The following is a 14,367-nucleotide window of genomic DNA, read 5'->3' on the forward strand; positions in this document are numbered from 1 at the left end:
ATGAAAATTCTTTTTGATTAAAAACAATAACTGACCTAAATATATCATCGGGCGACCTTATCAATAGCTATATAAAACATCAATGTGAGATTCTGCAAAGGTTCAAGATAAAAAAAAAAACATGTGAAAGTAGTCTAAATCTATGAAAAAGCTTAGGGTGTCGGTTTTACCCCGATTTCCCCTACTTCATATATACAGAGCGTACAGCTCCAACACGACGGTTACTTCAGTTGACATCAATTAATAAGGTAAATAATACATACTGTTATGTACAAATATTGATTAAAGCTAAATATCTTTATGCTAAGATCTTTTGTGAAACAAATCAGGGCGTATTACTTTCAATGTAAACAGTAATTAACGGTACAGTATGAATGATAATTATACTATTGAAACTACAACCAAAGGGTGACAAAGTTGTAAAAGGTGCTCAGCAGTTAAAGTGAGACCTGTCAGCTGAGGGTAAAATAATGATGATTCCATCTAGTGAAACAAACCCTGAGTCTTTGACCATATCACAAGTAAAACTTATCAATCACATCGGTACTGTTCAACTGATCCTTTCCTTATTGTGTGCAAATAAGAAACGATGTTGTTATATTTCCAGTGCTGACATACTTTCTTGGAGCATATACCATGTGTAGAGTGATGAATAGAACTGAAAAGGCGATCAACGTTCCAATAAGTGAAATACCGATAGCAATTGTTCAGATACAACATGGGATGGTTGAGACAATCGATCTTGGATGTTCCGTTTTTTGGATCGAAGAAGATGCCTTGTTTCGATTTTTGGAAGACTTCTTTAAAATCCACGATGCGGCACGGTTTCGATGTTCGACGAAATACTTCATGGTTATGGTTCAATCGAACGATGTAGATCACATGGAAGTAATCGGAAGCATCCTTAAGTATCCTGCTCTGAATGATATGCCTAATTTTTTGATGATTACTCCAAGCAATGAAACATTCAAACTTGGTACACATCGCTTTGTTGGTAACTTCCCAGAGTCTTCCGAATACATATTGCTGGACGAATACAGTATCGAACGAAAACACATTCGTTCACAGGAACAACCTTTTCCCTGACAAATTGAGTGACCTCATGGGTAAAACATTAAAAGCAGCTTCATTTTACCTTGTACCATGGTTTATGATGCGCCAAGAGGACGATGGAATTATCACCTTTCGAAATCAGTCCTATACTGCCGATGGATCGGACGGATTTTTCATGATTCAATTTTGCTTGCGGTACAACTGCACATGGGAATTGCACATAGATGACAGGTATCTATACGGACAAGTATTTGAAAACGGTACTGGCAACGGAATGTTCGGAGCCTTGTTGGACCGCAAAGTGGATTTTGCAATTGGAGGAGTCGGTGCATATTTCAGTATGTTCAAATATTTTAGCCTATCAAAACCAATTCGATGGGCTGCCGTGTCTTGTTTAACAGCTAAACCTAGGTACTGAAGTGTTTATGAATATTGAAATACGATGACGTTACTAAATTACAATTTCAGATTGGTACCGTATTGGAAGTTCATATTTATAGTCTTCTCACCATCAATCTGGAAAATCTTAATGATGATTTTCATACTATTAACGACTTGTCTTTACCTAGCGGAGAGAAGAACTGAAAACTTCAAAAACAAGGGTTATATCTGGGTCTTTCTGAAAGTTCTTAAAACCTTCATTCTGGCTTCAGGCGATCTATACAGAACCAATGCTTCTAGTATAATACTGATAACCTCCCTTCTCATATTCACTGTCATTATTGGAAACGTTTATATCGGACAAATTCACAGCATACTGACTCTTCCTCCTTATCAACCTTCGATAAGCACTGTGGAGGATCTGATCAGAAGCGGACTTCGATTGATAGAACGTCATCCGATATGGATGTATGCCATCGATGGATCCAATAACGTATTATGACTATGTTCATTTATTAAAGCTATTGCTGCATAATTATTTATATTCCCATTACCTTCTAGCCCAAGGATCTGAAGCTGATGGCCCCAGTTCCAGGTTGTCTCTCCAGAGCGGATGTCGGAAATAGCGGACAACGGAAGGGAGGCTATTATGATAGCATTACTCGAGGATGGCCACTCCATGGTGAACAATGCAATCAATGCGCAGAACATCAAACACTACCGAATCATGAGCGAACAGTTATACTTCGAGTACGAAATAGCCTACACCACCAAGACATGGCCCCTGTTGGATAGAATCGATTCCATGAGTTTGCGAGCTCGTGATGCCTGCCTGTTTCGGCACATGGAACAAGTCATGGTCGATCGGTACATGGACTACTGGGTCCAGGTATCGATCGAGCATTCCCGAGAAAGACCTCATGTTCAGCTGCAAAAAATGGTGCTCGAAGAGATTTCCGGTGCTTTGATGATCCTTGGTGTAGGACAGACGGCTGCAGCTGTGGCATTTATTTTGGAGAATGTTTTATATTATGGTATGCGTTCTGGAAAGAAGCTATTTAAGCATATCACAAATTCCGTGCGTCCAATGCATCCAACAAAAACCTAATATACCGTCAAGCTACCATTCACCGTGTATTTAAGAAAAATTCGCACTTCTAAAAATTATATAACTTTTCCAAATAATTTGAAGCGTAATAAAATACCACTATGTAGCGCGCAATTATATCATAATTCCGGGAAAAATCTAAAACTAGTGTTGCATAACAAAGAATTATTCAAAAAATATGTTTGAAAATGTCATGTTAAGGTCGCCTCGTACCGTTCTATGTCACCATTTACCGTGCACACTAGTGCACCATTCACCGTGCGCATAGTTTTCATAATGATATAATTTTGTATCTTGAAGAAACGTTATTGATGGAGCAACTATGTTGCTAGTAGTGAGCGCACTCATTTTAAAGAGTATTCAAATCTTCATTTACAATAAAAACCATAAAAAGTTTAAAAACTGGCTAAATAATTATTTTTCACTAAAATCGTTATAGGAGGTTTGAGTGTATTGTCCAAACCATTCCATATTCACTCAAAAACTAAATACGAAGTAGTTTAATCACGACATAAGAATAAATCTAACATTACCGAATAATTTCATGCTTTTTACACTAATGCACGGTAATAAGGACTGTTCATTTTATAAAGTGGACACCTTGTTTATGCTATATCTTTTTTATTCATTGATGAAATCGTAAACGGTTTTCTGTGTATCGTTCAACTATTATTCTACAATGTTATGAAAATACAGAAACTTACAAAATGCTTTCGGTTCAAGAACTAAATAGTTTTTGCAAAAACTCCTAAGAAAAACTGTTCGTCAAGTTTAAGCATTATTTTTTGCATGTAAAAAATCCTAAATTTAATGAACAAATTGTAGGTTGGTATGCTTTACTATTCAACTTAAGATAGAGCTTTTAAAAACATCAATAATATTCCATCAGTTCCTGACGCTGAGTCACTTTAGTGATCTATTCCTTATGGTCAAATTTGCTGATACACAATCTTTTTACTACCAGCAAAAAAGTAAAGTAATAAGCGTGTTCAAAATTGATTTAGATTACTAAAGAAACTATATATGTATAAAAAAAAGCAAAATCTTGAGTTTTAACCGCATTCTTGGGTACCAAATTTACTCTTTATGGTCGTTTTATTGAAAAATCCCATACTTTTAAAATTATATACGCATGTTTATCGATCTAGAGCAAACTGTAAGCGTTTTTCTCAAAATATTTTGATGGGTAGTCTCAGAATAACACATTCTGAAAATAATACATGCAAAATAAATTTGATTTAATTCAAGCAGTGTTCCCAATCTTGATGATTGTCATTGTGCTTTGAGTGGTCTTCTGAAAATAAATTATTTGTTTTTCTATTGTGCTTAAAATATGACGTGGGGACTAAATCAGCAACTCTATGAAGGCGTAAGTTATTTTTATTATAAATACTATATTATTACTTCCGTCTGGACGTACTTTAAACCTTTAAATTCTACTCATATCAGTTCCATTTAAATTTAAGATATTTTTCTTTAAAAAAAATTGATAAAAATGATTTTATGATATCTGCAAAATTGCTTCTACAAAAATAACTTAATATTTTTTAGCAAGCTTCTCATTGATGATGCTTTCTAAGTACAACCATTTTTTGAAAATAAAAAATATAAATTGTCGAATTTTCCTGCCGATTTTTAATAATCCTTGATTTTGATAACCTCCAAAAATCGACCGTTCTAAACGTTGTGCCTTATTAGTGTGAAATCATATTATTTTGGTAACTTTTTTATTACCACAGCATTGTACAATATTAGTCGAACGATGTACAGAAAACCGATTTCGATTTCATTGATAAATTAAAAAGATATTGCATGTCCAAAGTGTCCACTTTATAAAATTAACAGTCCTTAGGGACCATATGTTTCAAAGGGTCCATTCACCGTGCATTTGGGTTTCGACTGCAACACAATAAAAAAATTCTAATTTGCATAAAATCTCATTGCTCATACGATGAAACACATCTTACTTGTAGTATCCACAGTGAAAATTTGTTGAAATTTTGAAAAATGTCATACTTTAACGTTAAAATGAAAAATGTGAATTTCTGGCGTTTCTACTAAGAGTGTTGAAACATCTAATTATCAAACAGAATTCACATGATTTTGACTACATAAACTAGGTTTTTCGAAATTATTTGTGACAAAAACTACTTCATTTCATCAGTTTTATCTTATTTTGCTGACAAAAGAATAATTTGTGAAAATTGTATGAATATTCTGTAGGAAATTGTATATGTGCACGGTGAATGGAGGCCGCACGGTGACTGGTGACTAAACGGTACTCATTTAAAACTTTGTATAGGGTAGATGTACCAATAGTGGAGGCACTAAGCACGATTGAACTTTATTTAACCGCCTAAATTCAAGAAGCGCAATGAATGTACATGCTAGTGTGGTAACGGGAAGTAACAACTGTGTGGTACTGAATGAACATTGTCATAGATCTTGTCTTCCAACCCTGTTATGATGGTTGACAATCAAAAGCCTGTTGAAAGAACTCCGAGAATGTAACATCGGATCGGACATCAAACGATCTAGCAGGCATGGCACAACTTCGACGCCTCACTCCTATAGTAATGTCAGAATGGAATGCAAGGTTCTTCGTGGTGCTCCCGCTTGCCAACAACGATTCTGAGCTTCACATTTGGCGAACCTGCCAGAATTTTAAATAAATTTTCGTTTTTCCTGGAGAGCCTGGACTCGACAGCAAGCGGGAGTGTCCACTAGGAAATGTGTTTGTGTCGAGTGCTTCTTAAACCGCGTGTGAAAATATGTATTCAGAGTGATTGTGGAGTGAAGTTTGAATCTGATAAAAAGGCATCTGTAAGTAAACAGCAATGTGGTATTTTCTATGAATGATAGAAAACTGATTGAAGAGGAAATATGACATTAATATGTATTAGCCGCTTCACTACTCGTTGAATCAACAATGTTTCTCTCTGTTCTTGTTGTTGCTCTTATTGAACACTAGCATCAACTCAACTATTTGAGTTGCGCGATGCAGGCTTTGAAGTGAATATTTTGTTTTGCATTTGAATTCAAACAGATTGCTTCGATGGAAATATCTGAATGTTAGAGAAAGTGTTTCATCTATTTTATCCGATTCAAAGATTATGATCATTTCGAGCTGATTCATCTAAGTTATGAAGTGCGCATTCTGCTTTTATCAGGGACCTATTTTCTGCATAGGTTGAACGGAAAAAGAATAACGTTAGAAACTGAACTATTTTTTTCAGAAGTCAATTGAACATATCCGTACAAAACGTGTATAAAAAAATATCGTATAATTAAGTATAATTTGTAAAATAATGTGATTTTGCAGAAGAGAAGTGAAGTGTTAAAGTTATTAGTGGTTTTCATGAATATTAATCAATTTGTATAACTTATCAATTAGTAATTTCAATCGAAAAAAAAACTCCCGTAACATTTATCAACTGTGCAAATTTCTATATAAATAATAATAAAACTTCGCTTTGGTTGTATGTGATCATTTCATCGTTTCTTCTGTGATGATACACACATTTCTATATCTTATCTCTCCTGCTATCAAATAAAAATAAAATAATTTCAATAAAATAAAATAGAATGAAAAATGAATGTGTGTGCAAATATTCCTAACCATGGACGATTTTGAATTGGTGTTCCAAAAGTAGATTTTTCGTTCCAATTAATCGATTTTTTTATGTTGAAACAACATGAAATCCTAATGCAAGGGATTTGATCTTATTTTGAGTCGTTGCTCTTGTAAATTTGCTTACGAGTGAAGAAATCGAATCGATTGAAATAAAATCGATACAAAGGATTCGATTAAATAAACGAATCGATTCGACGAATCGAATTTTAATCGATTCAGTATTATCGATGTTTTGGTCAAATTTGACCAATAATGCACATGATTGTTTTCTTTCCTATTTGCTTCAGTACATTGTGTATCCCGTAATGTTTAACGAACAAGTTAAGTGTGAAGCACACTGAATCGGTGAAATTTGTGAATTTTGTGTCGATAACCGGTGAGATCCAAACTATTCAAATCTACTTTATTCATTATTATTTCTAAATAAATGCCATGTTAAAAAAAAATAATAACATGTTTGAAAAAAATGTCCTTAACGCGACTGGTGGTTGCTATGGAAAAAATGTCCTTAACACAATTGGTGTATGCAATGCACAAAAAAAATGTTCTTAACGTGACTGGTGATTGCAATTAAAAAATATTATTGCCGCGAATGGTGGTTGCATTTGGTTTGGTATTTGGTTGTCTTTAAAGCGACAGATGGTTGCAATGAATATGTCCTTAACGCGACTGGTGATCGCAAACTTATTCCTATCAATCAACTTTATATTGCTAGCGCGATTGGTGGTCACATATTTGTTCTAAGCAATGGTGGTGTACACTTGCCACCGCGGCTGGTGGTCGCATGCTTGTTACTATGAAGTGCTGTTGACGTTGTTAACTCGACTGGTGGTCGCATACTTGTTCCTAGCAATCAATGTTATTGATATTGCTAGCGCGACTGGTGGTCGTATATTTGTTCTATGCAATGGTGGTGTACACTTGCTACCGCGACTGGTGGTCGCATACTTGTTCATAGTAACTGCTATTGATGTTATTAACTCGACTGGTGGTCGCATACTTGTTCCTAGCAAGTATTATTGATGTTGTTAACTTGACTGGTGGTCGTATATTTGCTCTAAGTAATGGTGGTGTACACTTGCTAGCGCTACTAGTGGTCACAAATTGGTTCCTAATAAAAGTGATGTTCACATGCATGCGCGACTGGCGGTCGAAAATGTATCTAAAGAATAAGATATGTAAGCCCAATGATGGCTAGTAACTTAGTAGATATGTTATATCAAAACAAGTAACAACAGTCAAACAAGTCTTTGAGTCATTTCATATAATTAGCTTGCCGTTTCTAATGTATGGAACGACATTCAACCGATCAATAATTTCAACGCCGTTCTGATTGTGTGGGTATCCTATAGCGGAAAAATGTTTCAAAGTCGCATGTACAAGTGAACAGTTGAGATATGAAACAGTATACATCGGTGAAGTTCTTAGCGATGTGAAATATACATCCCGAATTCCTGAAAGCTTTCGTGATGACGGAAACGATGTGAAAACTCATCACTTCAAACTTATTTTTCCTGAGAAGAGGGAGGATGTGTGGTACTGAATGAACATTGTCATAGATCTTGTCTTCCAACCCTGTTATGATGGTTGACAATCTAAAGCCTGTTGAAAGAACTCCGAGAATGTAACATCGGATCGGACATCAATGTAATGTCAGAATGGAATGCAAGGTTCTTCGTGGTGCTCCCGCTTGCCAACAACGATTCTGAGCTTTACAACAACCATTGACTTAATGAAAAAAATGATTTCATCGTAGTAATCCACGACATGTCCGTGAAAAATAATACCTCCACTATTGATACACTGTTCCTTTAGTTGCGGTATATTATTAATTTGTGATCCTATAGTTGCGGTATCCGTGGTTTTCTTATGGGATCCTCCACTATAGGAACAGTTTACCGCAACTATTGGTACAAGTGAGAAAAGTTTTAGCAAATTTAGTGAGATTTCATCTGTTTTGAAGCAATTTGAACGCTCTTTTCAACTATTAAACTAAACGTCGATTGGCAGTGTCGGTTCTGTGGCTAATATAATAAAATCAGTGAAAACGGCACTACCGCAACTATAAAAACACCCACAACTAAGGGAACACTTACCCTAGCTTTATAAAAATAAAAGCTTTAAAATCCGTCTCCGAAGTTTCGAGTTCAATTCTATCAAATCTACAAAAATGGCAAACTTACTTAAACACTAGATGGTAGTGACCAATCGATTAAGTTTTCAGCTCAAAAGGGTGTTTATTTCTCCAAATTTGTGCTCTTGAAAATTTGAAGTTTGGCTTCGATTCATCTTCACCTTGAACTTGTCGACGGAGTCCCCACAAGTTCCTACCTCATGCTTCCACGGGTCGACGGGTGACAAATGATCGTCAGTTAAGAGTGCTTAGCTGGTAGTGCAGCCTGGGCCCTGTTATCCTTCTGACTTCAGCTAGATTGAGGAGGTGCGTCCACCAAGCGCTCAAACGCTCAAACAGCGTCTGACTGACATCCAGCGGCTGAATAAGAAATGCTCTTCCCCGGAAGCTACACCTGAGAAGGCAGCCCCGTAACGGCGGATAGGGAACCTTAGGCGAACAACCTACTGTCCCCGAAACTTCAAAAAATGTTCAAGATACCGACAGAGAAAGATTACGAACTGATTTAACGGCAACGACTTTTAGCGTAAAACAACGGACACAAATTGGAACACGGAACGTTCTAACCCTAAGTAGCCCAGCACTGCAGCATGGTAAACTGGCACAACACGCCAACGAGGCGTGTCGCATGAAGCTCGAGATTCGAGGACTGAGAGAAGTCCGTTGGCCAAACTTTGGAGAACAAAGAATACCATCGGGACAACTTCTGCTATATTCTGGCCTGCGAGGTGAACACGCTTCTCGGCACCGTGTAGTTGGCTTTCTGCTTAGCGCCCAAGCGTACGCTGCGTTTATGAAGTGGGAGCCTATAAATGAGAGAATAATCGTCACCAGATTTAGATCACGGGTTGAACCTGTGAGCTGGATGAAGCCCCTTTTGAGGACTGCGGGAGAACAGTAAAATCAGCCATCAACAATGCAGCTGAGAGCAACGTCGAACAATAAAGCTGCTGGTAAGGATGCTATCGGAGCTGAACTCCTAAAGATGGGCCTAGAGAAGCTGGCCATTTGTCTGCATCAGATGATAGGCACAATCTAGGAAACAGAGCAGCTACCGGAGGAGTGGAAGGAAGGGGTAATATGCTCCATTTACAAGAAAGGCGACAAGTTAGATTGTGAGAACTTCCAAGCGACCACAAAGTACTATCCCAGTCCCAGATCATCTTCCGTCGTCTGTTACCTGTAGTAAACGAGTTCGTGGGAAGTTATCAACATCAACAACGGACAAGATCTTTACTGTACGGCAAATCTTCCGAAAATCTCGTGAATACCAGGTCCCAACGCATCACCTTTTCATCGATTTCAAGGCTACAACGATAGTATCGACCGCGTAGAGCTATGGAAAATCATGGACGAGAACAGCTTTCCCGGAAGCTCACGAGACTGATAAGAGCGACGATGAACGGTGTGCAAAATTGTGTGAAGGTTTCAGGCGAACACTCCAGTTCGTTTGGATCCCGCCGGGGACTATGACAAGGTGAAGGACTTTCGTGCCTGTTGTTCAATATTGCGCGGAGTTATGCGGAGAGTCGGGCTTAACAGCCGGGTACGATAATTTCGAGATCCAGTCAATTGGTTTGCTTCGCAGATGATATGGACATAGTCGGCCGAACATTTGAAAAGGTGGCAGACATGTACACCCGCCTGAAACGCGAGGAAGCAAAAGTTGGACCGGTGGTGAATGCAGCCAAGACATGCAAAACAAGTACATGCCAGCTGGTGGCGCCGAGCGCGACAGGGCTTGCCTAGGAAACAGTGTTACGATAGACGGGGATACGTTCGAGGTGGTCGACGGGTTTGTCTACCTTGGAACCTTGCTCACGGCGGACAATAACGTTAGCCTGAAATACGGAGGCGCATCATCAGTGGATCATCAGTCGGGCCTACTATGGCCTCCACAAGAAGCTACGGTTAAAAAAGATTCACAGCCGCACCAAATGTACCGTGTACAAACCGCTCATAAGTCCGGTAGTCCTCTACGGGCATGAAACATGGACGATGCTCGAGGAGGACTTGCAAGTACTTGGAGTCTTCGAACGTCGGGTACTTAGGACGACCTTTGGCGGTGTGCAGGAAAACGGTATGTGGCGGCGAAAGATGAACCACGATGTCGCCCAACTTTACGGCGAACCCAGTATCCAGAATGTGGCCAAAGCTCAAAGGATACGATGGGCAGGGCATGTTGCGAGAATGCCGGACAGCAACCCTGCAAAGATGTTGTTTGCTTCGGATCCGGTTGGTACATGCAGGCGTGGAGCGCAACGAGCTAGATGGATGGATCAAATGTGTATAGATTTGGCGAGCGTGGGGCAGAACCGAGAATGGATAGATGCGGCCACGTACCGAGTATTGTGACGTGAAATTGTTGATTCAGTGTAATCTGTCTAGATGTTAACTAAATAAATAATAATAAGCAGAGAATTTATGTGCGCACAGTACGAAGGTACGATGCGCACTGGTTTTCGAGAGTATATTTACCTTTACTGACGTATTGTTCTTGATAAATAATCGTGATTCTTAGAAAAACTACTTATAAAAAAAATTTATCAACGTGAAACTTTGTCCCAAACATCTGTTTCTTATCAAGATTTTGGATTTTCTGTGCAATAGATATCTATATAAATAAAAATAGAGTGGTGTTTGTATGTCACGAAATGGGTTCCGAACGGGTCAACCAATTTGAATGATTATTTTTTCCGTTTTGTTCGTCAAGTGTTCCGACGTGTTTGTGTGTATAAAAATCCCAGGATATTCACCGGGAAAGTCGGAAAAAGAAGCGTGAACGGAACTGTCATTTTGTATGGGACAATCCATAGCATTTTTCAACATCCTAGTTGATGGCAAAACGAAGTTTGCCGGGACCACTAGTGGAAAATAAAATATTTGCTTTTTTTTCTTATAGCCCTAACAATTTATTACACCTTCGAGCGTTTTGCTCTATTATTAACAATTTCATAGCTAGAATTTTTCAAATGACTTGAACGAAAAAAATCATATGCCATTTTCAGAAGTTATTGTCGAGTCAAAGTAATCGTTTTATCTAAAGAAAACACTTAATCTAGCATACTGAAAACATGTGTAAGACTTAATCCAAATTGAAGATTATCGGCTACGTTTTCTAATATTCTGGACTCACTCTGGATGGAATTCGTTAGATGTCCTTTTAAATATTCAGAGTTCGATTTCTGATAGTTCTCACGGTGCAGAAACAAAAAGCTCTTTCACAAAAAAAAACGAAAAAAAATCTATAACAAGCTACGATCGATATATGATAACAGGGTTAAAATGGAAACATTTCCACAAGTTTAAAACCACAAGGTAAAAACACTTCTGATAATCAATAAAACCAGGTTCCACAGCCATCCACCACGGTTAACAGCTAGTGTTCCGCTGTTTGCCTCCGGGCTTGTTGAGTCTAATTGAAAATCAAATAATAATAAATAATCCTTCGGTCTGTTAAAAGAGAAACCTATGGGTCATCATATTCAGAGAAAACAGTCAAGAATAGTTTCGATTAGATTGCAATGCTTCTGCTACAGCATTTAAACTCAGTGCTTTATGAGTTTTCACAAGCCAGGCTTATTTATAGGATAGGTACTAACTAGAACTGAAGACTAATTACCGTTGTAAGCACATTTGTCCTCAATTTTGAAAGCAAATTTAATTCATTCGGCGAAAATTCGTAAATCGTAACTTATCACGTGTCAAATATCATGCACATTGTAAATTTATGTAGATTTGTCAATTAATGAAGATATCCGACTAATTTTGCGTACAACGGAACTGTAAAATGACTAAAAAAGTGAGTTGCAAAGTAAAGTTGCTTTTTGTTTTTAGCTATTACATACTTCTTGGGAGCTTACAGTATTTGCTACTTAGGCCATCAAGCTGCTCAATCTATTAATATGCCATTTGAGAATCTTCCTATTGTCATCGTACAGCCACTAAGCCAATTGTCTCAAGCTATCAATTTAGGATGTTCAGTATTCATAATTGAAGAAAACGTCATGTTACACTTTCTGGATCAATACATCCTGGCGCATAATGAGGCCGAGTATCGAAGTTCGTCGAAGTATTTCCTAATTGTGATACATTCTACTGGTGGGAGTCAGGCAGAAATCCTCAGAAGCATTCAAAATCATCCCGTTACTGACGAAGTCCCAAACATGCTGGTCGTAGTTCAGAAGAATGCCAGTTTTGAACTTCTTACTCTCAAATTCGTGGGAAACGGTCCGACTTCATCGGAATACCAGCTTTTGGACAGGTACGATGCAGCAAATCATTCGTTTATTTACGGGAACGAACTTTTTCCGGACAAACTCGACAATCTAGAGGGTAAAACATCAAGAGTCGCTTCATTCGATGTAGTTCCCTGGGTTATGCTGCTGCAAGAAGACGAAGGAAATGTACGGTACAACAATCAATCATACACATTAGATGGCATGGATGGATATTTGCTAACTCAGTTTTGTTTACGTTATAATTGCACCTGGGAGCTTCAAGTAGATCAAAAGAATCTATACGGAAAAGTGTTTAACGATGGCACTGGAAATGGTATATTTGGAGCTTTGTTGGATCGCAAAGTGGACTTTGCTATTGGAGCCGTCGGTGCTTACTACAGCACTTTCAAATACTTCAGCATAACCCAGCCGTTACAGTGGGTCGGCGTGACTTGTCTTGTCCCGAGACCCAGGTAAATAGTATTAAAACTGTTCACGTTTCTCAATCTGATATAAAAAATGTCATTAACTATGTTACAGATTGGTGCCGTACTGGAAATTAGTATTTTTAATTTTCACCAAATCAGTTTGGCTTATCCTTGGAGTCACTTTCATGACACTGTCGGTTTGCATATACATCTTCAACAAGCCGACAGCAGATGCTCAATTGAATGGATTCATGTGGATATTCTTCAAGGTTCTCAAAAGTTTTGTGTTGACGTCCTCGGATCTTCCTAGAAATAACACGCCGTTAGCAATTACGGTTGCATCGCTTCTCATGTTCACCATCATTGTTGGAAATACTTACATCGGAAAAATTCACAGCACCTTGGCGTTTCCGCCATACCAAAATCCGATTTCCACAGTATGGGATCTCGCTCGAAGCGGAATCAAGTTGAATGGGGAACATGCATCTTGGATGTACTCATTGGACTTATCTGAGAATGTATTGGATTATACTACTCCTTTCGATATCCTGTTTATCCTATCTCTTCATCCATTTCAGCAACGAGATAAAATCATTTTGTCAAATTTCCACGTGCCACCGGCAGGCCAGCTGGCCGCATTGATCAACAAAGGACAAGAAGCTACCATGATAGCAGTGCTTCAAAACGGTCACTCCATGGTTGGCAGTTGGATCAACGCATGGAACGTGGAACTTTACCGTATCATGAGTGAACCATTGTATTTCGAGTTTGAAGCAGGCTATGCAACCAAAACGTGGCCCTTGCTGGACCGGTTCAGCTATTTTTCCTCGTGGATCAGGGACGCCTGCCTGTTCAAGTATATCGAGTTGATCGAGGTCGATCGTTACATGGACCATTCGGTGCAGGTATCGATAGAGCATTCCCGAGACAGGCCGCATAGTCAGCTGAAGAATATGAAGGTGGAAGAAATTTCCGGTGCTCTGCTGATTCTTGGGATAGGAGCTGTGGTTTCAGCGATGGTTTTCTGTTTGGAAGTCAACATGCACAGTTTTTGATTTTAATAAACACTTTTAGTAACGTTCAATCCCAAGCCCGTTCCTTTCCTCGTACTTTGTAAAGTTATATCTTTCACTTGCTTCTATCTTCCACTTTTAATCTATCACACTCACACACTATTCATTCATAGCATTTGCTAGAACCAGAGACGGACAAGAAACCGTTTCCCTACACCACCATTCTCTCATCATTATAGCACGCCTTTCCTTACGCCTGATACATAGGCAGTCTGCTAACCACAAAGGCAAATCCTCTCTGCCATGCCTTTCCCCCTATCCATACACTCCCGCATGAACTGGCGTAGATGCAGTCGCACTCCACGGTCTACAGTGGGCCAGTATAAGTGCAACATC

General features: G+C 38.5%; 2 protein-coding genes and 1 long non-coding RNA gene across 4 annotated transcripts; all 3 read left to right on the plus strand.

Annotated features, from left to right (window-relative positions):
- The first annotated feature begins 316 nt into the window (after positions 1–316).
- LOC110679525 lies at positions 317–679 on the plus strand. The gene is made up of 2 exons (XR_002502554.1): positions 317–543; positions 608–679. It is a non-coding gene; the product is annotated as an uncharacterized LOC110679525 (long non-coding RNA).
- Positions 680–2,024: 1,345 nt separating this feature from the next.
- On the plus strand, positions 2,025–2,687 carry LOC110679524. The gene has a single exon (XM_021854369.1). It carries the CDS (start codon positions 2,048–2,050, stop codon positions 2,540–2,542), a length of 495 nt encoding a protein of 164 aa, XP_021710061.1. The 5' UTR covers positions 2,025–2,047; the 3' UTR covers positions 2,543–2,687.
- A 9,000-nt stretch (positions 2,688–11,687) lies between these two features.
- On the plus strand, positions 11,688–14,042 carry LOC5563601. 2 transcript variants are annotated; one of them, XM_021851410.1, is made up of 4 exons: positions 11,688–11,904; positions 12,148–13,003; positions 13,071–13,476; positions 13,537–14,042. In XM_021851410.1, exons 1-4 carry the CDS (start codon positions 11,835–11,837, stop codon positions 14,011–14,013), a joined length of 1,809 nt encoding a protein of 602 aa, XP_021707102.1. In that variant the 5' UTR covers positions 11,688–11,834; the 3' UTR covers positions 14,014–14,042. The 2 variants fall into 2 exon arrangements, with proteins under 2 accessions (XP_021707102.1, XP_021707103.1); XM_021851411.1 differs by lacking the exon at positions 11,688–11,904 and having other exon boundaries at positions 11,916–13,003.
- The last annotated feature ends 325 nt before the right edge of the window (positions 14,043–14,367 follow it).

Source organism: Aedes aegypti, chromosome 3 (genome assembly GCF_002204515.2).
Source record: "Aedes aegypti strain LVP_AGWG chromosome 3, AaegL5.0 Primary Assembly, whole genome shotgun sequence".
NCBI classification, from domain to species: Eukaryota; Metazoa; Arthropoda; class Insecta; order Diptera; family Culicidae; genus Aedes; species Aedes aegypti.